Below are 27,517 nucleotides of genomic sequence, written 5' to 3' on the forward strand. Positions count from 1 at the left end.
TTCTGAACTGTGGATGACACTAGAGACACGAGCGCCTCATCATCTGTCAGGAACCCGGCCACCAGCCGTGAGTAAAGGAATGAATAGCAACGGCTGGACTTAGCCATAAAACAATATCTCACAATATCTATCGGAACAGTATCCGAAGCTCACGGAACAATCGACACTCGACAGGACTTCATCCCTAATCACGATGCCTCAGTGGGTATACCAGTGTTGCTGGACTATATGAATTAGTCTCAATCCTAAAGTCAGGTCAATGCAGAGTTCTATAGCATATGACCGAACCAATAGAAAACTGTAAAAAGTAGCCATGCGTGGTGTTGCACGCACGGCACATCTTTGTGCAGTAGCGGCAGAACACCATCGACTAAGGGGGGGGGGGGGGGCATTACCGACTTTTGGTCCCATTCTTTCCATGGAACGCCTATAGGCTAATATTAAAATGGCAAAATCAAAGGGGTCGCACGGTGCCCCGGTGCCCTCCCCGTTCCGCCGCCTATGGCTTTGTGCCTGAGCTCTCTCCAACATTGGCCGACGGACTCCGGTGGATAAAAAACAGCGGCGCGGAGAGGTAAAATCAGAGACAGAGGATCGGCTCGGCACTGACCTCGGCCGTGTGCTATCGCCGCCGCCGGCCGCGGCAGATGTCCCAGTTCGCCCCGCGGCGCCGGCGGCGTTTGCGGCGCACGCCGTACCGAGGCCGACAGATGGCCGCTCCCAGGGAGGGTGGGCGCTCCGGAGCTGGGAGCGACCAGCTGCCGGCGGCCTCCGAGGTCAGGTCGGGCCGCCGCCGGCCGCACCCCGCTGACCGAGACCCTGCTCATTCCGGTCCGGAGCGGCCCAGACGCAGCAGGCACCGGCGCAATGCGGGGAGTTCGGTGTATGGCACTGCTGCTGACAGCGGCCGCCGCCGTCGGTAAGCCCAGGACTGCGAGCGTCGGTCACCCTCTGCTACCCTCACTACAGCCCTGGTCAGAAGGCGACCATAGGAGCTGCCTCACTCTCACTCTCATTCATTCGTACCCCTTCAGGAAGAGCAAGGTGGAATTCATAAGTCTACATTCTCGAATAGATTATAGCCTAGATATTACATCGTTTGTCTGCGAAATCCCAGGTTGATTTCGCACCCATTGACAAGCGTGACCATGTTGCGGCCGTCTTTCAGCGGCGGTGGAGCCTCCCAATGTGGACTTTATGCGTTTCCTGCTGGAGGCGCACCGCTCCTACGTCACCGGCCAGGTGCGGCCCTACGTGCAGTACGCCAAGAAGGAGATGCGCGTCACCGAGGTGCACAACATTCTCAGGTAGTTACAACCCTGAGGTGCACAACGTTCTCAGGTAGTTACAACCCTGCGGTGCACAACATTCTCAGGTATTTATAACCCTGAGGTGCACAATGTTCTCAGGTAGTTACGACCCTGAGGTGCACAACAATCTTAGGTATTTATAACCCTGAGGAACACAACGTTATCAGGTAGTTACGACCCTGAGGTGCACAACATTCTCAGGTATTTATAACCCTGAGGTGCACAACATTCTCAGGTAGTTACAACCCTGCGGTGCACAACATTCTCAGGTATTTATAACCCTGAGGTGCACAACGTTCTCAGGTAGTTACGACCCTGAGGTGCGCAACATTCTCAGGTATTTATAACCCTGAGGTGCACAATGTTCTCAGGTAGTTACGACCCTGAGGTGCACAACAATCTTAGGTATTTATAACCCTGAGGTGCACAATGTTCTCAGGTAGTTACGACCCTGAGGTGCACAACAATCTTAGGTAGTTACAACCCTGAGGTGCACAACATTCTCAGGTAGTTAACTAGTTACAACCCTGAGGTGCACAACATTCTCAGGTAGTTACAACCCTGAGGTGCACAACATTCTCAGGTATTTATAACCCTGAGGTGCACAACATTCTCAGGTAGTTACAACCCTGAGGTGCACAACGTTCTCAGGTAGTTACAACCCTGAGGTGCACAACATTCTCAGGTAACTGGTCAGCACTCTAATGTGCACAACATTCTCAGTAGTAGCTCTGGGGTGCGCGACATTCTCAGCTGGTTACCACTCCAAGGTGCGCCTCCTTAGGTGAACAGCTGTATCCAATCATGCAGGCTCAGTCAGCCCGCCAGCCAAGGGCTTTTTAAACGAAACCAATCATATTTCATGGTCGGTCAAACCCCATCTTCCACCAAATCCTCAGAGTAAAATCACTAAAAGATGGAGTGTTATTCAATATCAAATGAGGTTGAGTCGGTGAACATACTGAAAATGGCAATCCTCCCGTTCCTCTCCACCGTCAACACACTCCCCCTCTTGTGTGCCTTAGGAACCGCCCTGGCGGCATCCCGCGTTGGTCGGCGCCCGTCCAGGACCTCCTCTGCACCGAGTGCGAGTTCGCCATCGCTCCCGTGCTGCTCGAGTTCTACAGCGGCACACCGATCGACCAGATCGCCGAGCAGGCCATCGAGGCGTGTGTGGTGCTCGACCTGTACGACGAGGAGGTGTGCCGCGGATCCGTCGAACTGGCCATCGTAAGTGTCGATCACACTGGCCATCGTAAGTGTCGATCACACTGGCCATCGTAAGGGTCGGTCACACTGGCCATTGTAAGGGTCGGTCACACTGGCCATTGTAAGTGAAGTGGGGGAAGGTCAACTTGGCCAATGATCTTAAGTTAAGAGCGGATCAGTCACACTGGCCATCGCAAGTGCCGCGAAGCTCCATTCAGGAAATCGACAGCGTTCTTTCATTGGAATGAGCAGGCAGGATCATCAGAGGTGAATAAGGTTTACGCTGAGCCAGCATTGCAACTAGGTACTTCACGCTGGTGGTGTAATGCCTCTTGAGTTTCTACCGAATCGGGATTGAAATTAGCATAGCACAACATTCCTGTCATGATAACTCCATACCGTAAGCCGCAGGAAAATCGTTTATTTTCAACCATACCTACACTACTCCGCGAGCATCCAATGATTATCCTCACCACAGTACCTTCAATTCCTTTTGATCCAGCCTTCTCCTTAGGCCACTTTTGCGCCAGCCTCTGCGTCCTAAAGTCCACGAGTCCCGAGTCCCTCGTAGTCGCCAGTGTCTCACAGACCCGTTCCGCTCGCGTCTGACCGGCAGCCGACGATCGCCGAGGTGCTCAGCGCGCGGCGCACCACGGCCGCTGAGGTGTGCACGTACATCATCGGCGCCCAGTGCGGCTCCGTCATCTGGCCCCAGTGGGAGGTACAGCTGCCCGACACGCCCAAACCGCCGCACATCGAGCCCGTCCTGCCCGACGTGAGTCCGCGGCGGAGCGAGGGGTGGAGGGAGAGGGGAAATGGGACATTGTGCCACTGACAGCTTCAGCTGGACCATAGGCACCGCTCTGACTACTAAAGATTATTTCTCGGTGCAGATCTCATGCTGATGCGATCCTGACCCGGTGCCGTTCGGCGCTACGGCAGGTGTCGGAGACGACCACCATCAAGGTGCTGCAGCTGAGCGACCTGCACGTGGACCTCGACTACGCCGAGGGCAGCGAGGCGTTCTGCAGCATGCCCATGTGCTGCCACGCCTCACAGGGTCAGGGTAACGCGACCACGGGCCCGTACGGCGCGCTGGCCGACTGCGACATCCCCATGGCAACGCTGGACGCCACACTCGACTGGATCACCGAGAACCACGCCGTAAGCGGGGGACCGGAGATTTTGTGAAGGTTTGACGCGTAATTTCAGAGGACCCATCGGGATGTGGGGTTGCAGAACATGCAGTATCGTCAAAACAGTCTGACGTTTGTTCCTTGTTAGATTGATGTAGGTCGAAATGTTAACATTGTTAACTGCATGACTGTGTAAATACGCACGTTTGTAGATGATGCTAGGCTAGAATTCTATTAAAACAGAAAACAAGAACGCACGCAATAAGAGCTCTGGCGAAGAGGATGGCATCATAGTTCAATAGCACACATCCCCGCATGAGCAGCGCTAGACGTGATCTGACGCGTGCCGCTGCCGGCAGGACGTGGACATCATCTACCTGACGGGGGACCTGCCGGCGCACGACATCTGGAACCAGACCAGGGAAGGCAACGAGGCGGCTATCCGCGCATCGCTGACCAAGCTGCAGGCGCGCTTCCCCAACACGCCCGTGTACTCATCCATCGGCAACCACGCGCCCTGCTTCATCAACATGTCAGTCAACAGTCATGTCCTTCAGCAACATGTCGGTAGCGAGTCATGCCTTTTAGCAATATGTCGGTAGCGAGTCATGCCCTTCAGCAACATGTCGGTAGCGAGTCATGCCCTTCAGCAACATGTCGGTAGCGAGTCATGTCCTTCAACAACATGTCAGCAGTGCACCAGTCATGTCCTTCAGCAACATGGCAGTAGCAGGTCATGCCCTTCATCAACATGTCAGTAGCGCGCCCTGCTTCAGCAACATGTCAGTAGCACAACGAGCCATCGAGCCGTAAGATATTTTATTTAGGGCCAGTCAAACTGTTTGCCAAGTGAACTTTAATTCGGGCCCAGAAACAAGCCACTTGTCTCGTCTCTCTCGCCCCAGTGTGCACGAAAAGGACCACTGACTAGTGCTACAAATCCTTGACAACTGACCACTGTTGTCTGCTGCAGCTACCCGCCGGCCACTGTCGAGTCGGAGACCAACAGTGTCGAGTGGCTGGAGGCGACGTTCGGCGAGCTGTGGCCGGCGCTGTTCCCCACAGAGATCACTGAGGGCACCATCGACCGGGGCTCGTTCTACGCCAGCCGCGCCATCCCCGGCAAACTGCGCGTCATCAGCATCAACTCCAACTTCTGCAACAACCTCAACTGGTGAGTGCACGCCGCGCGCAGAGAGGGACGCCGACAGCTGCCCGGGTGTCCCGGGACGCTCTGAGAGTGACCACGACTGCTCTCTGCGCCCAGGCTGCTGCTGCTGGACTCTGTGGACCCGAACGGTGAGCTGCAGTGGCTGGTGGAGCAGCTGCAGGAGGCGGAGGACCTGGGCGAGAAGGTGCACCTGCTGAGCCACATCCCGCCCGGCATCACTGACTGCCTGCCCACCTGGAGCCACCAGTTCAACCGCATCGTCAACCGGTGCGCCATCGGGACAACACCCGGGGATGGAGCGGTACCGCTGGGGTTATATGTATACTGCCGATCTCAGGTTCAACAGCAAATGTGGGAGCTTATAAGGTTTTATGTATTCATTACGAGCTACCTACTTAAGTCGATGAGGAAAGCGTTAAAGAACGCTGCCACAAAACTACCACAGCGCACTTTGGTTAAACTAAATAGTGAATGCAGCTGGACGCTCGCTTAGTTCGTGGACGGGATGTCCTGCTGACCTCTCCGAGCTCCCAGGTACGAGGACACCATATCCGGCCAGTTCTACGGCCACACGCACAAGGACGAGTTCGAGGTGTTTTACGACCTGGAGGACCCCGGCCGCGCCGTCAGCGTGGCCTACATCACGCCGGCCGTGACCACGTACAGCTACAAGAACCCTACCTACCGCATCTTCCACGTGGACACCAACAGCACCTGGGTAGGACAGCGGCCGATAGGATACCCCGCACCAGGGCGATAAAGTACCAGTAGGGTTCGACATCGACCTCGGCTAGTCTGGGACGCCTAAACGTATCCCGCCTAAGCGGCAATATAATGTCGTGGATCAATATATAGATGCTCTTGCATTGCAGCAGTCAACACCCTGGCCATAGTCACTATACCCATATAAGTTTCAGCAGATTATAGAAGCCGCGCTCCCTGTGTGAACCGCCCACCCCCACCTCACGGCGTTCCGCTGCCCCTCAGATGGCCGTGGATTACGACACCTACTGGATGGACCTGGAGCGCGCCAACGCCGTCGGCGACACCAGCTACAGTAAGCTGTACTCGGCGCGCGCCGACCTGCTCGAGGCGCCGCCCACGCCGCAAAACTTTGACCGGCTCGTGCAGCGCATGAAGACGGACTCGGACAAGTTCCAGCAGTACATGAGCTACTACTACCACAGCGACGCGGCGCAGGTGCACTACGGGCCGTGCGAGGGCGCCTGCCGCGACCAGAAGATCTGCGGCACGGAGACCTCCGACTCGAGCAACCCCCGCTGCTAGAGGACCGACGGACCGACGGAGGAGCGGAGCGGGGTGGGTGGGTGTCTGGGTGTGTGGTGCCGTCACCGGTAACCAGGGGCGGTTGTGATGTGATTTATTGTGCCTAAATGTTAGAAGCAGCGACTTCTGCTGTGACGAATGTCCAACGGAAGCAAGAGTTGCTTCAGTGTCATGCAGTGAACATAAAAGCATACAGCGGACGGCGAGTACTGAGACAAATTGAAATGTTTTATGATTCACGTAGGTCGTAGGTGTGCCTCGCAGTTGCATTTGGACAACTGTATCAACTTCACCAGTGGCCGTCCTTGAATAAATCGAGCTTTGCTTTGACGTGCGTGCCAATAAGCATCGATGAGAAATATAACCATACAAACTGGAAGTGACGTACCTAAGGGGGGGGCCACGGGGGCCATGGCCCCCTCCTGAGCGCCGAAGGCGCGCTCAGGGTGCCCCTCAGGGCCCGGTATATTTTTTCAAACACTGGATAAAACGTCTTTTACTAGGAAGAAAAAATGATATCAAAGTTTCATTTATGTGCCCCTGGTTACCCGAGGGGCCCCTGATGACCCGATGGGCCCCTGCATCCACATCCTGTTGTGGGTCGCGCGACCCGCATGGCTGCGGTCGAAAGATGTCATTTGCTGGCTGCTGAACACGGGGATAGGACCCGTCGGGATTTCCCGAACACTCCCGTCATGAGCAGAACTCGTAAACGTCTGCACAGATGGAAACATCTGCACATCCCAGAAACTGGCTCACCGCAATTCTATCCATAGCTCGTAACTACATGTCCTAATGACTGAAACACCAAGAGTGAAATCCTGTGCACCAATGTATTGTCAATAAGTCGTAGCAAACACTCATTGCATGTTCATCAATACATACAAAACAATGGCAAACACTGCATGTCGTTGGTACAAACATCTAAATACATCACAGACAAAACCCTTGATGTAAAAATGAAGTTGTATCCGACACGTTCAAACCCCAGCGGCAGATCAACAGCCGGAATGTCCCACACCACCAGTCGTTTGGTCAGCTCGCCTGGGCCTCGGCAGAGGACGGGTCACGGCCCTCTCCCTCTGTCGGTGTGGCTAGCTGCGAGTCGGTGCCCACCGACTCTCCCCGCGCCGCCACCGACTCCTCGGCCTCTGTTACCGCCGACTTCCCGGCAGTAGCCTCAGCCTCGCCGGCGCTGGCCGGCTGCCCCTCCCCCGACTCTCCGTCCGCTGCCGCCTCTGCCGACTTTGCTGCGGTATCGGCCTCCACCTGCCGTTTGGCGGCCAGCAGAGGACTCTTATCCCCTTCGCGGATGTCGAATGTATGTAGGGGAAGTGTCTCCAGCCACGACAACATACTGCACATCACAAAAAGTCAAGGACAAAAACGGTAGCAAGAGATAACTTACAATGAAGGTAGCAATACACAACATACTATACACATTATGGTAATGTAAAGCGCCCAGTCAGTACACACATAACATAACTGTGCGCCGAACAGCAGCTGAAACATAAACCGAAATATCGGAGCAAAAGTCGTTCTCAGATAGAAGCTGTGTTCCGACTTATTCGCCTCGTGACACCTCGCTAGGTGGCAGCACCGTAGAACCGTATAGATAGGATAGCGAATGTGGCGCACGAGTTACGAATACCGGTAAACGTGCATTTCTGTATCAGCTTCAGTGGAAATTGGGGTTGGGGGAAGCTGATTATTATCGATTTTGATCCCTTTTATGTAACGTTTTGGGTTTTTGACCTTTGGAGTAAATTACCCTGCTATCGCTAGTGAATATCATACAGCATTTGGCTGCAGAAATCGCTATGACCTTTGACTTTTAATCTCAGTCTGAAGCAGCTTACAAAGACGCATGGCAATTCGTTAAATGATCTTGTTTCCATTATTAGAATGGATATATTTCAGGCAATAAGGTGCATATGCAATTTTTCATGTTGTAGCAATAGCATGGTATGACAATGACATGACCACACAAGTACAAAAGACAGGACTCAGACTACAACTACTAGTGGCATTTGACCGAAATCGGAAGTCAGAAGTGATGGCTGCCAACCTGATTCATTCCACTGCTAACAGCAGCTGTTCCACTATGCTAGGGTTTCTGAGGCAGCTTCCAGCAGCAGGCTGCAGCCCTGGAAGGAAGGAACTGAGGAGTCTTGCTGCCAACCCTCAAAACCCACTTGCTGCTGAGATGGCTGTTTGTTTCAAGGAGGTAGCTGAAGAGATTAAACCTACAATTAAGTCTGTTGCTCAGTCGGGCGCACTGTGGTATCTCCGATTCATTTATGGAGACGTTTCTATTATTGGAAACGTTTCCAATTTTGACTACTCTTCTGTTCCAAAAATGGAAACGCTCGTTCCATAAATAGAAACGCTAACATCTCCGCACATATTTTCTTGCCGAGGGTGGCTGGATTTGATGTATAACGACTGTTTCGCGTAAAACAAGCTCAGATACACCAAAAGCACTTGTCTTCTTGCATGGAAAGCTGTCGTATGCATTCAAATTCACGCCTTTAAAATGCTCCTGAATCGTATCCATTTATGGAGACGTAGTTTCCAAAAATGGAAACGCCGATGTTCCAAAAATAGAAACGCTGAAGTTCAAATGTGTGCAAACTTTGCTTAAATGTGTTTTTAAAATTCACATGCAACTAAAAATTTGATGTTTTGGGACTGGTTTAGCATCTCGGCTCTCGGCAGTTACCTTGGACGTCGGGTTCGATAATAATACATTATGCGCCACAACTTAAGCACATTCAAAAGTCAACTAAAACTAAGATTTCCCAGAAACTACTGGACAGATGTGGTCCAAAGTGGGCAATACATAAAGCGTAGATATCATTTCAATATATAAAATTGATATCAATGTTACACATGAGCTAGAATGAATAAATTCATCGTCAGAATACAACGATATTTGGTGTGACGACGGTGCAGACCTTATTTCCATCCTGCTTTTTACGTATTTGCACGGAGATTTACGTTGATCCGAGCCTACGATCATATTCAGCACATTTGAAATATCATAAAATGCCCACTTAAGTCTCCAAATAGGGCTTTGCAACAACTTTCATGCGATTTAATCAAAGATTGACGACCACCAGGCCGCTGGTACACCGGAAAATGCAGCGTGAAAACGAATGAAAAACTGAAGTTCCCGGTAATGTGGTTGTTCCAATCAATGGACCAGTCTTTCAGTAGTCTGTTAAAAACGTTATTTTTTGTTCAAAACATTCATCAATGTTATTAATTTCGATTAGAAAAACGTGTGAATTTTTTTATCACGTCAACATGTTATAAGCATCGCCTCGTTCGTCAACTTTCGGTTTTCTGATCGGAAAGTCGGAGAACAGGAACATAAACTAGAATGCTGGCTGTCGATTGGTGGCATCCTGTGCATGCCAAATTGCACCAATCAATGCCCAGTTTGCTTTAAAGGTAGCGATGCACACAGCGTCTCCATTTATGGAACAGACAGTTTCTATTTTTGGAAACGGCGTATCCATTTTTGGAACATTGTTCCAAAAATGGAAACGTTTCCATAAATGGATCGGAAATACCACAGTGTGCCCGACTGTGCTGGCATGTGTGGTGCAGCACAATATGCTACATGTGTTCTGCACATGTGTCCAGCAGAGCACAGGCCACAGAACATATTTAGCTCATTGCACCTCACCTCAGTCACCCCCTTACTCAGCATTGGCATTGAATCGACAAATGGTCTGCTTTATTAGTTACAACCTCTGCTCAGTGCTTTAGAAGTTGGTGCAGTATTGGTGGCATTAGAGGCATTGTAATCAATGATATAAGTTCACAGCTGGCCTGAATTTGCACATATATCTCCTTTGTTTCCTGAACTATATCAACATCATATGATCAATGGTGTGAGAATACTACCTGGGAGAGGGAAGCAATCTGATGTCCTCGGGTGTTCATTCATACCTTCCCTTCAACAAGCCTGGGGTACCCTTAAAGTTATTTTCATTGCCAGGACCATTTATCTTTCACATATGTAACTGATAACTGAATGGAAGAATGTAAAAGTCACAAATTTTTGGTGTCACTGGTCATAAGGCTCCACCCTCTGAAGCCTTATGAATCTGAAGTGATAACTCAGAACTGAGTTTGAATTACACAGATAACATATCCAACCCCCCCCCCCCTATCATTGGGAGCAGAATCAGCCTCTTCTGAACCGAATACATCCCTCATTCCCTGCTCAGTGCTCAGGCTAGTAGCTACTGCCTTTTGGCCCTGACATGCAGATATCATTAGCAAAAAGCAATGTGAAATGAACATGTCCCTTCGCCTTCCGGGGCGCCGTTCGAGCAGCTGGTTTTGTAAGTCTGTTCCATTCCATCCCACTGGTCAACAGGTCATTTGAAAGGTTGAGCGAACCCGCACTGAACTCACCGTTGGCCCGCACCAATCCCTGATCATTCTACATCGGCACCCGAGCGTCCACGCTGGTTTCTGAAGGCTGCAATCTACAGGTCTTTGAGGGCTCCACGGTGGCGTTTTGGGGCCCATCGCAGATTTAAGTTCCGGCCGTAGTCAATGAGGACCTTATGCAGGTTTCCGAGAACTCCATGCCTATTTCTGAGGGCCCCACGTCGGCCTGTGACGGGCTATAAAAGGTGAATGTCTTATGCCGGCATATGAATGCTCTTAAGATCTCAGGGCGGTTCCAAAGCACCGGGCGGTACCTACCTACGTAGAAAACCGTTACGGCGAGGGTTCAGACAATGTGCCCGGAACCTTGCTCTTTCGGCGGATTGCAATATCCTTATCGGCCGCCCTTACCGCCCTAACATTGGTTGTAATCACCAATACTGCTTACGAAGTGCCACGGGACGCTTTGTTCAGGGCCCTTTTGACTGTGAAAGGATGTATGATGGGCTATGAGAATCATTATTCGTGATCTATGAGGAATTTGTCGTCGAATTATGTGCATTGCATTCCAATTTTGAAAGAAAAAGTATTCGAAATCCGAGGTCTCGTGAGATTAGACCGGCCGGTCTGCCTGCGGAGCGGCCGCCGGATCCTTCACTCAATATACCCTGGCCGGATCCTACCTATAGTAGTTCAGGAAACGGCCACCAGATGTCAGCCACTTCTGAGTCACGAGGCGAATAACCACTGTCCGATGTTATGGTCAAACAGAGAAAACTAAAAAAAAAAAAAATGTGTGTCGTACAACACTAAGCCAGAAAGGTATGTTTTGCGGGTCACGATGATAAGTGAATGGCAACATCGCAAGACTGCCACTATGTGAGGTGCAAAACGACACAGTTCCATGATGCATCCAGGGAACACGAAAAGAAAAATAATTCAGGGAGTGGTAAAGGAAAATTTAAGTCGAGACAGGCCAACCTTGATCCACTATTCACTGTAGCTCGGTAAACGACCTCTGGTAAGACCAAAAATAAAAAATAAGGACAAGTTCTTTAAAAAAAAGAAAGAAAATAAGGCAAAGCGCGTAATACAAACAATATATCTCATACCAGTAGCCAACTTTGCAGAGTACCTGACCTAAATGACACACAAAAGTGATGGTGATGGAAAACTCCGACCCGGCAATGATTCATCATTTAGCGGCGGCGCGTTGCCGAAAGGATACGACTTGTCCTGCAGCTCGGTTTGCACGATGTCGGAGTGGACGAAGCGCTCCGTGAAGGCGGCCAGCTGCTCCTCGACGCCGCTCCACTCGATGTTGGCGTGCGTGTTGTGGCCGCCGCTGCCGAACCGCTGGTTGTACTGGTCGTAGTGGACCTGAACGGCGCACACCGCGTGAAAACGCGCCGCAACCGTACCCGAAAAGCCGCTCACCATTTCGACAAAAAGGCAAAAATAAAAAAGCAGTAGCCGTTACCATTTCGACAAAAAGACAAAAATAAAAATGCAATTATCCATTCTCTAATGATTTCCTGAAACATTATCTTTGTAGTTCAACGAAATGTTACTTTTAATTCCCAAATGTTGTGCAATAAAAATGCGTACACTTACAACAGTGAACCAAACTGTCGAAAACGACCAGCTCTTGGGAAAGCCAGAACATTGGTAGCATCAAAACCTCTTACGATACGATAACAAAAATATTCGGCTGCGCACTTGTCAGGAAGGAAATTAAGAATCTTAAGGATTTCATTTTTTTTTTTTTAAATCAACAAAAAGAAGACAACATAAAAAAGAAAAGGCTAAGTTCATGATATAGCAATGCGGTTAAGCTTGATGACGAACATCGGAGCTACGTTCCTTGGAAACATTACACCGGGAAAATTATAAATGATTATTTCAAATTGGGACCAAAAATTCCAAATTAATGAACAGAACGGCATTGAGATTTATAACGAAGTGCAACCATCTAAATAAGCCGAAGCATAATCTGCTCTATAAATGTCGACATAAATAGGCGTGCATTCGGCATCTGGATAATCAGGGATAATTTTCCGGGATCACCGGGATCATTCGGTGTTTTAAGCTGACACCGTGTACAACGGGCATGACAACGAGAGCCAGCCCATTAGACCCATAAGTGAAACACCAACAATCTAAAAATGTGACTAATTGCATCGATGGTCCCTGCAATACAAATGTTTTACCGGTGATCCCGGGTAGTTGGTTATCCCTCATTTTCTGGATGCCGAACGCAGGGTAAGTAAATGACCTAACATTACGTGATTCATCCTTTAGCGTAGCATTCATGTTCAAACGTGTCACACCTGTTGCTCGTCAAGCCATTCTCCACAGCCGACTTCCCATAGCAGCCAGTCCCACGGAAAGAACGTGATAACAGGCGATAATAACGTGATAACGTGATAAATGGTGACAGCAGGCATCCACCGCAGACTTGCGAGGCTGACGGTAGCCCCTTGTTCCGTGAGCTACTCCCATATTATTGCATCGTGATACTTTCCGAGATTTAGAGACGAGAAACACGGCGGGGTTACCCCGTTCCTGGGTACCCGGTGACGTTAGGCGCCCTGGGGCCCCCTGCCGACAGTTGCAGGTAGCCGGCAACCGGTTCCCGCCTGTGGTATATAACTAGACCGAAGACATGAGGCAGGAGCACCTCAGTTGCCCAGCGCCGCTCGAGGGCGTCTGTGACGGACCGGACACTGCCATGGCCTCTCTATACCTCGCTGTGGGCACCGCCCTGGTGGCCGCCGTCGCCGCCCAGTTCCCCGGCGCGTTTCCACCGTTCACCTTTCCCGCAGTGCAGCCGTTCCGACCGTTCCCGTTCCCGGGCCAGGGCGGCGGCGGCAGAGGCCGGCAGCTGAGCCCGAGCTGCGGCAGAGTGCAGTCGCCCCCCGCCTTCAGATTCGGAGGTCCGTCTACCACAGACAGGCCGCGGAACGAGGCGTTCGTGGTGGGCGGCCAGCCGGTGCGCGACGGCGACTGGCCGTGGATGGTGCTGCTGGGGGAGCGGCAGGGCGGCCGGCGCGTCTGGACCTGCGGCGGCACGCTGCTGTCGGCGCGCACCGTGCTGACGGCGGCGCACTGCGTGTCCGGCCGGCAGCCGGCGGCGCTCACAGCGCGACTCGGCGAGTTTGACACCTCCCGCGGCGACGACGGGCCGCACGTGGACGCCGCCGTGGCCACCATCACCGTGCACCCGGGATACGGCGGCGCGGCGCGGCACGACGACATCGCGCTGCTGCGGCTCAGCCGGCCAGTGGCGCTCGGCGCCCGCGTCCAGCCGGCCTGCCTGCCGCCGGCCGGCGCCAACCACACGGGACGGACGGCGCGCGTGGCCGGCTGGGGACTGACAGAGTTTAACGGCCAGTCGGCCGCCGTGCTGCAGGAGGCTGCGCTCACCGTGTCTGACGTCAACGAGTGCGAACAGTCCTACCGGACGCAGCTGGACTTCTTCACGAGGAGGTACCCGGGCGGGTTCGGCGGCACCAAGCTGTGCGCCGCGGGCGACGAGAAGGACTCGTGCGAGGGAGACTCAGGCGGCCCGCTGACCACGCCCGGCGCCGACGGGCGCCAGCAGGTGATCGGCGTCGCATCCACGGGCTTCGGCTGCGGCCTCCCCGGGTTCCCCGGAATCTACACCAAAGTATCCCAGTACATATCGTGGATCATGCAGAATGCCGTCTAGATGTATCTATCAGCTTTAACAGAAGCCGCTGGGGGCGGGGGGGGGGGGGGCTGCCGCTTTTAAATATATATCCAACACAAAAAGAGAAACTACAAAATGTAGCAGAATACTAGTGTGTCCCCCCCACCCCCTCCCGATTAATACACCTACTATCATGTTATGACATCGGATGTAGGCTGAGCAGCGGGTCAGCTGCCCTGGTGATGGGACGGTGGTGTGAGGCGCCGCCGACTGACCTCGTGCAGCATGAGGCCGAGGGCGGGTGCCATCGGCAGGTCGATTCTGTCCAGGCTCCAGGCGCGCTCGAACACACCCTCGGCGGCGTGGCCGCGGGCCACTGCCATCGCCGTGCCGATCATCTTTCGGATCTGGTGCAGCATGAAACTCTGACCTGGCGGCCGGCCGGGCGCAGTTAGCGCGTGCCGCCCCGACTGACGGCCGCCGTAGCCGGGGACGGGAGAAGACATGGTCGGAGAGGGCGGAGATGGCAGCAGATGACACAAACGAAGATAGACATTTGGCGTATCATGACTTTTAAAACAAACGCCAGAACAAGGTACACAGAAAGCTGGTAAATGGTAAATGAATCGTGAATTCGCGAGTACTGATTATATAAAGGAATTAAAAAGAGGAATGTAAAGCTCGGCATATCGGAGACAAACCAGAGCGCTCACCTTTCACTTTGATGACGACAAACTCGATGCCCTCCCGCACAAACGGTTTGCCGCAGGTCATCGACATGATGAAGCGCTTACTGCTCGGGTCCGTGGGCTGCCTGCAGACGACGCAGTGCGTTACGGAGAGACAGGTGACTCGTCCCTGTGCACGGCAATCGTACAGCACCATCAGTAGCAACCGTGTCTTTATAGAACAGGTAAAAATGCAGACTTTTCGCATTGATATCTAATTGATTACATTTCGCAAGATATCATTCAATGCAGTTGCCTTTATAAATACGTATGGACTGTTCGGTAAATGACTGGCATGAGGTGACTGGTGTGATACATACCTTCTGGAGGTGAAATTATGGTAGTTATGCGTCCCTTCAAACTTCTTCAGCAACCGGTTCACATTCTCCAGGACTTCGTCAGACATCCTGGAATTCAGTGTTGATCAGACAGAGATGCACAAAAACAGCACATACCGAACAGCACCAACAGCTTATCACATACCGAAGCAGGGACAGACTAAACATTCCAAAGGCGTCCTCCAGAATTTCACTACATCCAGCCCGTTGGCTCTGGGCTCAATCTTCCCCGGCGGGCCGGCGCGTGCCCAGTAGCAGCCATCTGACATCACCACTCGCTCACCGGTACTGTTCGGACACAACCGCCTCGAGCGGCGCGAACGCGAACGTCGGGCTCATGTACTGGTAGGTGCGCGCGCAGCACTGCTGCTTGGCGTCGAACCGTTTGGTGACGCGGCGCATGTCGAACACGCGGATCTGGTCCGGCAGGTGCGAGTTGATGGTCTCCAGGATGCCCTCCGTGTCGGCCGCTGTCGGCGGGCGGGGCGGGGCAGACGGCCTCAGGTCAGCGGCAGGACGGGACGGGCCCCGGTCAGCCCGGCGGTCCAATCAAAGCCGCATACTGGATCACATGACGCAGCAATCTATACAAGCAGTTTCGGCTTTTAGTGGCCATGACACATATAACTAAAGCTCCAATACAAACGGCACCTACCCATTTTAAGCGAGACGCACTGTTTGACAGCCGAGACGCCCTTGTCTGTGCGCGCGGCGCGCTGGAACCAGACGCTCTGCTGCTCGCGCAGGCCGTGCTCGGGAATGGCGCGCGCCTTGAACAGAGCCTGCAACAGGTCCTCCTCGATGGTCCGACAGCCCGGGTTCCTGGCCAGCCACGGGGCTAGTGTTACGGCGTCACAGTGACCGCAGCGCGACAGCCAAAGTAGTGACAGGTACGCAAACAGCAAAACAAACACAAAATGCACAAAGTTAAAACAAAGTCTATTCAATTCCAAAACATGTGTTTTGGATAGACAGTCACGGCGTCAAGGTTCCAGGCACGTTCGGTTATCAGTGTATTTAGATTATTACACCATGGTTATGGGGTTAAGAGTTAGGTGACAGCGACTGTTCACCATCAGCGCCCCCGACACCAGCCGGCGCCGTCGACTACCGGCGCCCATACCTCTGCATTCCCAGGTAGCCTTTCCCTGAGTAGGAGATGAGCAGCAGGACCTTTTTGAGCTTCCAGCGCTCGGCCGACGGCACCTCCGCCCCGGCCGGTTGGGCCGCCACGTCGGCACCGCCGCCGCCATCGACACGCGACTTCTTCGCCAACGCCTCGTCTGTTTCGGCGGCAGCGCGCTTGGCACCGTTCGTGGCAGCGGCAGCACTCATCTTAGCTGTCACACGGGTGTTCAGGAAACCTCGGTGAACAATCTCTCGCAAACCAGTCAGGAAACGCATAAGCACTGTGAAAAGGTAAGCAAGTAAAACCTATAATCCCAAACCCATACCAACCTACATACAGTAAAAAAGTGAGCATATACCTAACCATCGCCCGCATTGGTGGTTTGCCAGCGTCTAACGTATGGGGGAAGGTCCGTTGGACCCCGTGCTCTTTGGCCCCTGATCCGAGCTATGTAGAGCTTTGCGGGAAAAAAAAAACGAGCGTGACAAGAGGAAGTGATGAAATCCTAATTTTAGGTACTAAAAATTGGGACCACCTAGAGCTTCGTAAAGCGAGGCTGTTACGTTTCTTAACCCGCGCCCCACTGGGGTCTGTGTATAACACGCCCTACTGGGGGGGGGGGGCTATTCATAGCCCCCCCCCCCTCCTAACTCCGAAACTACTGGGCCGATCGTCAAAATTCAAACGGCGTCTGATAGCCCCGGAAAAACTGTCGAGCGAAACCTAATTTCATTGACCTCGAGGTCACCGATGACGTCACAGGTCAGGTCAAAGTAAAAATTATTAGCACTTTGGCTTGTTCACATTTTGGGCTCTGGCCGCCGTCTTACAAGTCAGATCAGGCTCATTTTTGGTTTCCACACTCGTGAACAGATGCTCTAGATACCTTGCGGGTACCAAACTTGTACTCTGATTTTCAGGTCAGGGTCAGGTCATCACAGGTCACGAAAATATTATATCATGCGTCGGTCACGTGACACATGTTTTATGGTCCATTTAGGCCATAGATTTCGAATTTGATGTCGTCTATGTCATTCGAGGTCATTTTGAGTCGAAATTAGCTTAGGTCAGGTCACTTTCAGGTCAAAAAAGGTCAAATTTTGAAGTTGAAATTTTTCAACAAAAAAGGTGTCTATTGGATGCAGTTTGAGCTTAGGAACACGATGGTGCCATTTATATTGGTGTACGATGCCAAATACGTACTGAAAAATTGATTTGAAAAATTAATACTTGTGAATTTTTTGCAATAATGCGTATAACTTGGCCATTTTTGAAGATATTTAGCTAAAACTTGCTAGAGTTAGTCATAATCATGAGTTCTGTCACATATATTCCGGTTTTTTCGAAAAGTCAAAAAAATTTTGAAAAAAATATAAAAATATAAATTTTGAATATTATTATATACAATTTTCGAAATTTTCAAAATTTTGAAAATCCGAGATAGCAGTTTGATAGCGCGGTCAATTCTGAGTTCTTTCATGCAAAGAAATTGGATCCAGCTTAAAAACTGAGCTCTTGGGAGCGATTGCCGTGGTTCAATGTTTTGCGTCGAAATCGGACGAACATGACGTCACTCTGACGTCATTTCCGGCCGACCTATGGTAGGTACGAAGTTCAAATTTTGACACAAGGTGTCAAATTGATGCAGCCGAAGGTACTGAAAGTTTGGCGTCGATCCGTCAAGCGGTTTGGAAGTTATTGCAGAAAAACGGGAGGGGGGCTATAAATAGCCCCCCCCCAGTAGGGCGCGGGTTAACCCGCGCGGGGCTGGGGTCTCCAGCCGAACGCGCGGGGCTGGGGGGGGGGGGTAAATTTTACCCCCCCCCCCCCTGTTATCTCCCGAACTAATGGTCCGATTTGGAAAATTCAAACGCCAATCGAAAGCTCTCATCACGAACTACTAAAAACATGTACTTAATTTCAAGTTTGAGGTCAAAGTCAAGGTCAGGTCAAGGGTACAAACTGCAAGTTTCTACAGTATCGGCCTTGCACCGTAGTTGCCGAAGAATGGAGTCATGGACTGAGACTGATCGCCCAAAACGTGTTCTTAGGCTACCAAGACAATATTCGTTGCATACAATATCATTCAGGGGTCAAGGTCAAGGTCAGGTCAGGTCAGGTCACCAAAAAACAAAATATAGAAAAGGGCATGTGCAACACATGTTTTATGGGTCATTTTACTCATAGAATTCAATAGGCACACTCAATAAGTGATATGGACCACCTCTGGATGAATTTCAGGTCGAGGTCAGGTCAAGGTCAGGTCAAGTGAGGTCAAATTTTGAAGTTGGTTGTTAAGGCCTAAAAAGGTGTCTATCTGATGCAGTTTTTCACGGCGAATCGAATGGTGCTATTTTTGTTTCCGTACGAGGTCTAGAACTTCCAAAAAAGTCATTTTTCAAAAAATTTGTGTGTCGTGACGTCATAAAATTTTGAATAACTCCCACATTTTTGAACCGATTCTTCTAAAATTTGGTATGTAGGTGCACCTAGACCACTTCTCTGACATATATTCCGGTTTTTTCGATAGACTCAAAATTTTGGATTTTATAATGATTTTCCCAAAAAAGTCAGTTTTTTGAAAAAATGTAGGCCAAAATCCAAAATTTTCAAAAAACCGAGATAGCCATTTGATAGACAAAGTAAAATTACGTATAACCTTTTTTGTTACGTCTTGATTCCTTTAAAAATGAAGATGTTAGCGGCGTTTGAACTTTTGCCGTTTTTGATGCGAAAATGGCGAACATGACGTCACTAAAACGTCAATTTCTCAAAAATTTTCCGACGGATTTCGCTCAAATTTTCAGGGAATGTGTCAAATTGATGTAAGAAAAAGTACTGAAAGTTTGGCGGCGCTGCGCGCCGCCGTTTTTGAGATATCGCAAAAATTCGCGAGGGGGGGTAAAATTTACCCCCCCAGCCCCGCGCGGGTTAAGATGCTGATCAAGAATGTCGCATCATTTCTTATCACATATCATGCCTTCATACATTTAGGCCAGGTCGGGTCAAGTTAGGTCAGGTCGACACCAGCAGGCATCCTGCCGGCTATCAAAAGTAGGTGTAAACGACCACTGACAGCTTCGTAATATGATACGAAGGCACCAAAAACTGTTTCATATCTATCTATTACTATTTTTTTATAGATATAGACCGAACCTTTTGAAAGGAAGGATTTAAAAGGATAGAGCCAGCGCTAAGCGAAGCTTGTTACGGTGACCCTGCCCTCTACCCTCCGATGGCGCAATTCCAGTTCTATGGCAGAATTTAGAGTCCAAAGTTTAACGTGCGCACATAGCCGAGCACGGACGGTCCCCTCACTGACTTTTCCTGGCTACGGCCTGCCACCAACTGCAACCATACCTGTCAGGAGGCCCATAAATGTCAAGCGCCTGTCGCGCTTCGAACTCGGACTGTTATAACTGGAAACGTGTGCTGAGTGCTCTCGCCACGCGGAGTCCAATGCTCTACCAAATGAGCTACAGGACCGGCTATTTTTTATTATTTCTTTATTACTTTAAGTATTATTATTATATCTATTATATATCAATTAATTTTTATATCACAATTAATTTCTTATTCGTAGGTAAATGTTCAACAGGGTGCTAAAATCGAAATCATCTTCAAAAACTACCCTAGAACATGTAAAACTTAAAAGTGAGCCAACAAAATCGAAGGTCAATGACCTGACCTGACCTTCATGTGACCTCATCACCCACTATAATACAGGGGACCAGTATTATTTCACATGTTTGAACATTAACCCGCGCGGGGCTGGGGGGTAAATTTTACCCCCCCCCCTCGCGAATTTTTGCGATATCTCAAAAACGGCGGCGCGCAGCGCCGCCAAACTTTCAGTACCTTTTCTCACATCAATTTGACACGTTCCCTGAAAATTTGAGCGAAATCCGTCAGAAAATTTTTGAGAAATTGATGTTTTAGTGAAGTCATGTTCGTCATTTTCGCCTCAAAAACGGCAAAAGTTCAAACGCCGCTAACATCTTCATTTTTAAAGGAATCAAGACGTTACAAAAAAGGTTGTACGTAATTTTACTTTGTCTATCAAATGGCTATCTCGGTTTTTTGAAAATTTTGGATTTTGGCCTAAATTTTTTCAAAAAACTGACTTTTTTGGGAAAATCATTATAAAATCCAAAATTTTGAGTCTATCGAAAAAAACGGAAAATATGTCAAAGAAGTGGTCTATGTGCACCTACATACCAAATTTTAGAAGAATCGGTTCAAAAATATGGGAGTTATTCAAAATTTTATGACGTCACGACACACAAAATTTTTGAAAAATGACTTTTTTGGAAGTTGTAGACCTCGTACGGAAACAAAAATAGCACCATTCGATTCGCCATGAAAAACTGCATCAGACAGACACCTTTTAGGCCTTAACAACCAACTTCAAAATTTGACCTCACTTGACCTGACCTTGACCTGACCTCGACCTGAAATTCATCCAGAGGTGGTCCATATCACTTATTGAGTGTGCCTATTGAATTCTATGAGTAAAATGACCCATAAAACATGTGTCGCACATGCCCTTTTCTATATTTTGTTTTTCGGTGACCTGACCTGACCTGACCTTGACCTTGACCTCTGAATGATATTGTATGCAACGAATATTGTCTTGGTAGCCTAAGAACACGTTTTGGGCGATCAGTCTCAGTCCATGACTCCATTCTTCGGCAACTACGGTGCAAGGCCGATACTGTAGTAACTTGCAATTTGTACCCTTGACCTGACCTTGACCTTGACCTCAAACTTTAAATTAAGTACATGTTTTTAGTAGTTCGTGATGAGAGCTTTCGATTGGCGTTTGAATTTTCCAAATCGGACCGTTAGTTCGGGAGATAACAGGGGGGGGGTAAAATTTACCCCCCCCCCAGCCCCGCGCGTTCGGCTGGAGACCCCAGCCCCGCGCGGGTTAACCCGCGCCCTACTGGGGGGGGGGGGGGCTATTTATAGCCCCCCTCCCGTTTTTCTGCAATAACTTCCAAACCGCTTGACGGATCGACGCCAAACTTTCAGTACCTTCGGCTGCATCAATTTGACACCTTGTGTCAAAATTTGAACTTCGTACCTACCATAGGTCGGCCGGAAATGACGTCAGAGTGACGTCATGTTCGTCCGATTTCGACGCAAAACATTGAACCACGGCAATCGCTCCCAAGAGCTCAGTTTTTAAGCTAGATCCAATTTCTTTGCATGAAAGAACTCAGAATTGACCGCGCTATCAAACTGCTATCTCGGATTTTCAAAATTTTGAAAATTTCGAAAATTTTATATAATAATATTCAAAATTTATATTTTTATATTTTTTTCAAAAAGTTTTTGACTTTTCGAAAAAAAACGGAATATATGTGACAGAACTCATGATTATGACTAACTCTAGCAAGTTTTAGCTAAATATCTTCAAAAATGGCCAAGTTATACGCATTATTGCAAAAAAATTCACAAGTATTAATTTTTCAAATCAATTTTTCAGTACGTATTTGGCATCGTACACCAATATAAATGGCACCATCGTGTTCCTAAGCTCAAACTGCATCCAATAGACACCTTTTTTGTTGAAAAATTTCAACTTCAAAATTTGACCTTTTTTGACCTGAAATTGACCTGACCTAAGCTAATTTCGACTCAAAATGACCTCGAATGACATGACATGACCCCCCCAGCCCCGCGCGTTCGGCTGGAGACCCCAGCCCCGCGCGGGTTAACAACCACAAAAAGACTGTGCCCTGTTTCATGGCACCATGGTATATTGAAAACTATGGCAGATGGCTCGACGCTATAGCTCAGTGCTCACTATGTGTATCGGCGCATTGGATTTCCATGGAAACATCAACAAACTCAGATGTTTTCACATACAAAAATGTGCTAAGAAATCTTAATATTTCATAGAAGCTACAGTAACATAGCATAAATGTCCAAAAATACTTAGAAAATAAGAAAGGTCATATTCTCAATTTAAAAAAATGTGTCTTTTCTCCTCGTGCAATGGTGTATGACTATGGCCATCGACCATTTAACAGCTAATTGGCTTCCATTGGTCCATATTGATATTTTGATGAAGCTGGGTGGAGTGAATGAAGTGAATGAAAGTGAATGAAGCTCTTGAGCAACCACAGTAGCTACACTACACTACACTCTATAAAAGCTACAATATTGAGAAGGTTCTCATTGTTCTAGAAGGTCTCTAGGCACTTTTAAATGGCTCAAATGCTCTTCTGGCCGATGTTCCTGGGAAAGGGCAAGACCAGCGGTATCAGTATTAGTAAGCCTGGCATCCCAGCAAGATGCCAGATTGGGATGACAGTTATATAGACCAAAACAAACCTAACCTGACCTGACCTAACCTTACCTACAACCTATAAACCCACAACCAATAAAACCTACAAACCTAAAACCTACAATCTTGATCTACCCTACAAACCTGCAACCGTTTTTTTTTTAATGTAAAAAACTGAAGTTTTACCCTACAACCTACAACAGTATCTGGCATCTTCCAGGCCTCCTGGGATGCCAATTGCCAGGTTCTTATACCAGACCAGCCTCTTGTCACCTACTGCCTCCTTGCAATGCTTTTTTAGCATGTATTCAATGTTTGAATGTTCTTCTGGCACACGTTGGACGCAAGAGCCAAGCTGCTACGCACCCTAACCCAAAAAGGGTATTAGTAAGCCTGGCGTCCCAGGAAGATGCCAGATTGGGACGATGGAGATATATAGACCAAAACAAACCTTACCTAACCTGACCTAACCTTACCTACAACCACAAACCTACAACCTACAACCTACAAACCTACCCTACAAACCTACAAACCTACACCTATCAACAGTATACAAACCTAACCTAACCTAACCTGACCTAACCTTACCTACAACCACGAACCTACAACCTACAACCTACAAACCTACAACCTACCCTACAAACCTACAAACCTACACCTACAGCGGTATCTGGCATCTTCCTGGGACGCCAGGCTTACTTGTACCCCCAAAACAACAACTTCTGGCACACGCACCAACACAAGAAGACACAGCAACAGTGCCCATAGATCATAGACTATAGGGCCCTGTTTCACCGGTGATAGCAGCACGCCGATTTTACGACTTGTCAAATTGGGTTTCCATGGAGACATCAACAGGCCCATTGCTCCAACACTACCACAAGTGTGACGTCAGCTCGCGCAATTTGATAGCAGCGTGGTAGCAGCAGCCCGTGAAACACCACCTAGATGGCCTTGGATGGTGCTTTATTATGTTATCATTTACCCAAATTCACTTAAAAAGTGAGAACCGTTTAAAAGATTGGTAGGTAAGACTTCAAGTTGGGCATTGAACAAACCATGATTAAATGCTTTTCATTTCAGTGTAAAACAAGCCTCACCAGACTGAGAACAATATAATTTATATGGCCTTGAATATAATTTCAATTTGAAGAGGTTCAGAGGCATATACCTACATTGTATATAAATATATATACCAAAATATATAATACTGCCTTGGGTTCAGATATATAATATATCAATTTACAAATGTTTTACGGGTCTTGGTCTTGGTCTTGGTCGTGGGTTAGGGCGCATAGCCTCATCGGGCTCAGAGCGTCCGTAGATCAGTCGGGGAAACTGTGGTCAAATCTTCCATTTTTAGAAAGCCTTCCATTTTTGGAAGGATTTTCTATATATGGGTACGCACCTTCCAAAAATGGGTACGCTGACGACGTCATCGTACCCAAATATAGAAAATGTTGCGCATATGTTGGAACTTACCGATTTCCGCCGAACATGAGGCAAATGCGACTATCGCCCCTGGTCGCTTTCTATTCGCCATAGTGAAGTGTCCATAATCTAGCGTGGATGCCTAAATCCTAGCGTGGATGTATTTTAGGTAATTTTTCAAAGTAATGAGTCGTGGAAAATTGACAAAAATTTACCGACAAACGATGGTTTTATAAGACTTTATCAAACATTTTGTAAGCAAAAAGCATCAAAAACGAAAAGTAAATATCCTTAAAAGTACTTTAGTGACGGGCCATGCTTGTTCGATACCGCCGACTTTATTTACAGTGCGGAATTGTCTGGACAGAGTGCGGCGGTTTCGGGAGTGTAGTGGCGAGTAAAACTTGTATTTGTTGCCGTTTTCTGCATTTATTAGCATATTGTGTGGTTGATTTCAATTTTTTAAGGCTTTTGCCAAACATTTGGGTGGAGGTCTCGTCATTTTTCAATGTTTTTTCCGGAATATGGGACGAATTAAATAGGCGTTGCTGCGCCGTTTTTCGTGTTACTTTCTATCGAAGGAGCATGAATCTTCAATTTATATGAGGAATAGTAAGTTTAATTTAAACCATTTTTTGTCAGGGCTATAGCTGTGTTCCTCCTGGTTGGTTATTGACCAGCTGTTTTCTCTTCTGAATTTCTATGTGTCCTCTAGAAGTAGAAAAAGAGAGCAGTGCGCCAGGACACCATGCTATTATATCACTATGTACATTGACATAGCATGCCTGTATTACCAACACTAGCACTGCTGCTTCTCCTTATATCAATGATCATAAATGGCAAAATCAACTATTAATGTTACACATTTAAAAAGGCCGTAACTTAAATCAAAGAATGTGAATCACAGTTGGGAACACTGAGATTAGACCTTCCAATTTTGGAAGCCTTCCATTTTTGGAAAATGCATACCCATTTATGGAAGGTCCTTCCAAAAATGGAAGGCTTCCAAAAATAGAAGATTTGACCACAGTTTCCCCCACTGAGATGTCTTGTTGCCACTTTCATGTCTTCAGAGTTGGTAGGTAAGACAATGGAGTACTAAGCGTGGTTGTGGAACGGAAAGACAACAGCGTACCGGATAGAACCAGGATATAGTATTGAGGAATATTTTCAGGTAGGACAGTAGTTAATGTTAGTAGCGAACTATAAAATGGTTATGAACTTAGAGATAAAGAACTGAAAATGAAAGTAACATAAACGACCGGTATCTTTTATGCCTGGCTTTTTTCAACAGTCAAAATAACACTCCATATACATTAATTTGCCATGGATAAACACTCTGGTAACAATACGTACGCTTGTCTCCTCGTTAGAGTAGGAGGATGTCGTTCATCACCATAACCATCATAACAGCCCCGTTTACATAGGAGTTGCCAGATTCACATGCCAGCTCGATCTACTTTCACGTGTTCGGCCTCCGCCATGTCGACAAATGCTGCGCAGCAAATACAAAATCTAGAAATGTGTTAATGGAGTTCTGGCCACCAAATAGAAAAAGCCTGCCAAGTTTATGATGCTCTTCATGTTATGTAGTTTTGATAATAAACGACGCATGGGCTTCAAATGAATTGTACGTCGTACATTTGGGCATCATATGAGTGGAATATTGCAAAGTTTTACCCAACATTTAAGCATAAGACTAAGTTGTTTCCATGAAAGCGATGAAAATAAAGCCGATTGTGGAGTTCGATGCACTCCTTGCAGCTTATTTTTTTTTCTCTCTCTCTCTCTCACCTCTTTATTATTAAATTTCACGAAACACAAGGACGTACAGATCACTTATGCAACACACACAAGCTACACGAATCACAATCAAAGAAGGACATAAACATGACATTGGCCCACATTCACGACACCAACCAAACAGGCTTTGGGCGGCAAGTCACAGGGTATATTGAGTGAAGGGTAGGACGAACTTTAGTAGGAATTTCTAGTATAACTACTAGAAAACCTACTATATGTGGTCGGGACTAGCAAAAAGTTAGTTCAAACTAGAATATGGTAGCGCTTATGGTGGGCAGTCGTGACGCGCACGTGACATTCATTTCTTAAATTTCTTAAATAACAGGTTTTAGGGGCCGATTAGTGCGCAGATACATTCAATTAGCTATTAATAATTGATTACGCAAACATCCAAGATTCTACATCATTCAATTCTAGCCGAAATCACACGGCGCTCCCAGGATTCGAACTCACGACCCTCGGATCCGTAGCCCGATACGCTACCGACTGCGCTACCGAGGACCGCGCGCCGACGATCGGAGAGGCGGATCGCGGGCGCTGGCGTGCAGAGAAATCTTTACCCTGTACGCCGTAGAAGATCGGCTGGGTTTCGTGAAAAATGGTAGAGGAATTGTCGAAAGAAAATTCATCGATCTATCATTTGAGACTAAGAACCATTGATTCCTTCAAAGGTTGACCGAGATATTGCTCGCCGAAAACAGGCCATTTAACATGTAAACCCTATGGGCTGGTAGGAAATGTACGCCGTGGAGCAGCAGTGCTACCAACTAACTTCGGCGGGGGCCGGCAAGTCACGACCGATGGCCGGCGGATAACGGACGCGCGCGTCGCGCGTCGACGCTTCGTGCGTCGAGGCTGATTTCTCTGCGCACAGTGTAGCGCCGCACTGCGTACACATGCCATAAAGTATGCACGCGACGTCCAAATGCCGGCACAACGACCATGTGAATTTATTTGCGGACAATATTCACTGAAACAAGCATCCGTGGTTCCTGTATACGACTTTTTCCCATTTTTCCCAAAATTGGTCGAGCTTACCATCTTTTTTGGCAATCGCTTTTTCAATTTCGTGTTGGTTCATGACCATTTTTATCGCACCTTCTACACTTGGTTGTTGAGTAGAATTGTTTTGTAATTTACATGCTACGATATACTGCTTGCACAATAAAATTACTAAGTTAATTATATTTGGACTGGACGCACTACCGAAAAGCACCGTTTTGGCGTTTACGAAACTGTTTGGAAGTCGAAAGGCCGCCGTTATCTTACATAGCACCTTATCCCAGATTTCGCGAACATCAGTGCAGCGATAGAAGAAATGTTCGAGCGTATCTACCTCAAAACATTTCAGGCATAATCTGCTACCAATAATGTTTCGTGAACATAGGAATTTACGTGTTGGAATATATCTGTGTATAATGCGAAAATGCAATGATTGTAATTTAGTAGACGTTGTTACTTTGTACGGTATCTCGTACATATCTCCCCAACAATCAAAAGAAATGCCCTCTTGTTCCCATTTGCATTGAGCGGTAGGTGTTTTAATCGTTAACAACTTTCTGTATATGTGATTACACATGAGTGCCCTCAAACAAAC

General features: G+C 48.4%; 3 protein-coding genes across 3 annotated transcripts; 2 read left to right on the forward strand and 1 right to left on the reverse strand.

Annotated features, from left to right (window-relative positions):
- Positions 1-584: 584 nt before the first annotated feature.
- On the forward strand, positions 585-6,492 carry LOC122382967 (sphingomyelin phosphodiesterase-like). Its single transcript, XM_043368973.1, has 10 exons — positions 585-919; positions 1,169-1,307; positions 2,336-2,540; positions 3,136-3,294; positions 3,462-3,683; positions 4,015-4,187; positions 4,629-4,829; positions 4,923-5,093; positions 5,361-5,544; positions 5,814-6,492. Exons 1-10 carry the CDS (start codon positions 868-870, stop codon positions 6,111-6,113), a joined length of 1,806 nt encoding a protein of 601 aa, XP_043224908.1. The 5' UTR covers positions 585-867; the 3' UTR covers positions 6,114-6,492.
- A 435-nt stretch (positions 6,493-6,927) lies between these two features.
- On the reverse strand, positions 6,928-24,187 carry LOC122382968 (tRNA pseudouridine synthase A-like). The gene is made up of 9 exons (XM_043368974.1): positions 24,169-24,187; positions 16,386-16,602; positions 15,918-16,084; positions 15,546-15,732; positions 15,245-15,331; positions 14,910-15,010; positions 14,472-14,626; positions 11,752-11,903; positions 6,928-7,470 (listed from the first exon to the last, which is right to left on the reverse strand). Exons 2-9 carry the CDS (start codon positions 16,595-16,597, stop codon positions 7,149-7,151), a joined length of 1,383 nt encoding a protein of 460 aa, XP_043224909.1. The 5' UTR covers positions 16,598-16,602; positions 24,169-24,187; the 3' UTR covers positions 6,928-7,148.
- Positions 13,242-14,315, forward strand: LOC122382969 (venom protease-like). The gene has a single exon (XM_043368975.1). It carries the CDS (start codon positions 13,255-13,257, stop codon positions 14,233-14,235), a length of 981 nt encoding a protein of 326 aa, XP_043224910.1. The 5' UTR covers positions 13,242-13,254; the 3' UTR covers positions 14,236-14,315.
- Positions 24,188-27,517: the final 3,330 nt, after the last annotated feature.

This window comes from Amphibalanus amphitrite, unplaced genomic scaffold (assembly GCF_019059575.1).
Source record: "Amphibalanus amphitrite isolate SeventyFive unplaced genomic scaffold, NRLGWU_Aamphi_draft 000151F_arrow, whole genome shotgun sequence".
NCBI lineage: Eukaryota > Metazoa > Arthropoda > Thecostraca > Balanomorpha > Balanidae > Amphibalanus > Amphibalanus amphitrite.

Excerpts from the sequence above, each read along its gene's own strand:
- LOC122382967 (XM_043368973.1), top strand. The coding sequence starts at position 868 with ATGCGGGGAGTTCGGTGTATGGCACTGCTGCTGACAGCGGCCGCCGCC. Across the intron at positions 1,308-2,335 it reads GAGGTGCACAACATTCTCAG|GAACCGCCCTGGCGGCATCC; the intron begins GTAGTTACAACC and ends TGTGTGCCTTAG. Across the intron at positions 4,830-4,922 it reads TTCTGCAACAACCTCAACTG|GCTGCTGCTGCTGGACTCTG; the intron begins GTGAGTGCACGC and ends CTCTGCGCCCAG.
- LOC122382969 (XM_043368975.1), top strand. The coding sequence starts at position 13,255 with ATGGCCTCTCTATACCTCGCTGTGGGCACCGCCCTGGTGGCCGCCGTC.
- LOC122382968 (XM_043368974.1), bottom strand. The coding sequence starts at position 16,597 with ATGAGTGCTGCCGCTGCCACGAACGGTGCCAAGCGCGCTGCCGCCGAA. Across the intron at positions 16,085-16,385 it reads GGCTACCTGGGAATGCAGAG|GAACCCGGGCTGTCGGACCA; the intron begins GTATGGGCGCCG and ends GTGGCTGGCCAG. Across the intron at positions 15,332-15,545 it reads GTTGTGTCCGAACAGTACCG|GATGTCTGACGAAGTCCTGG; the intron begins GTGAGCGAGTGG and ends ACTGAATTCCAG.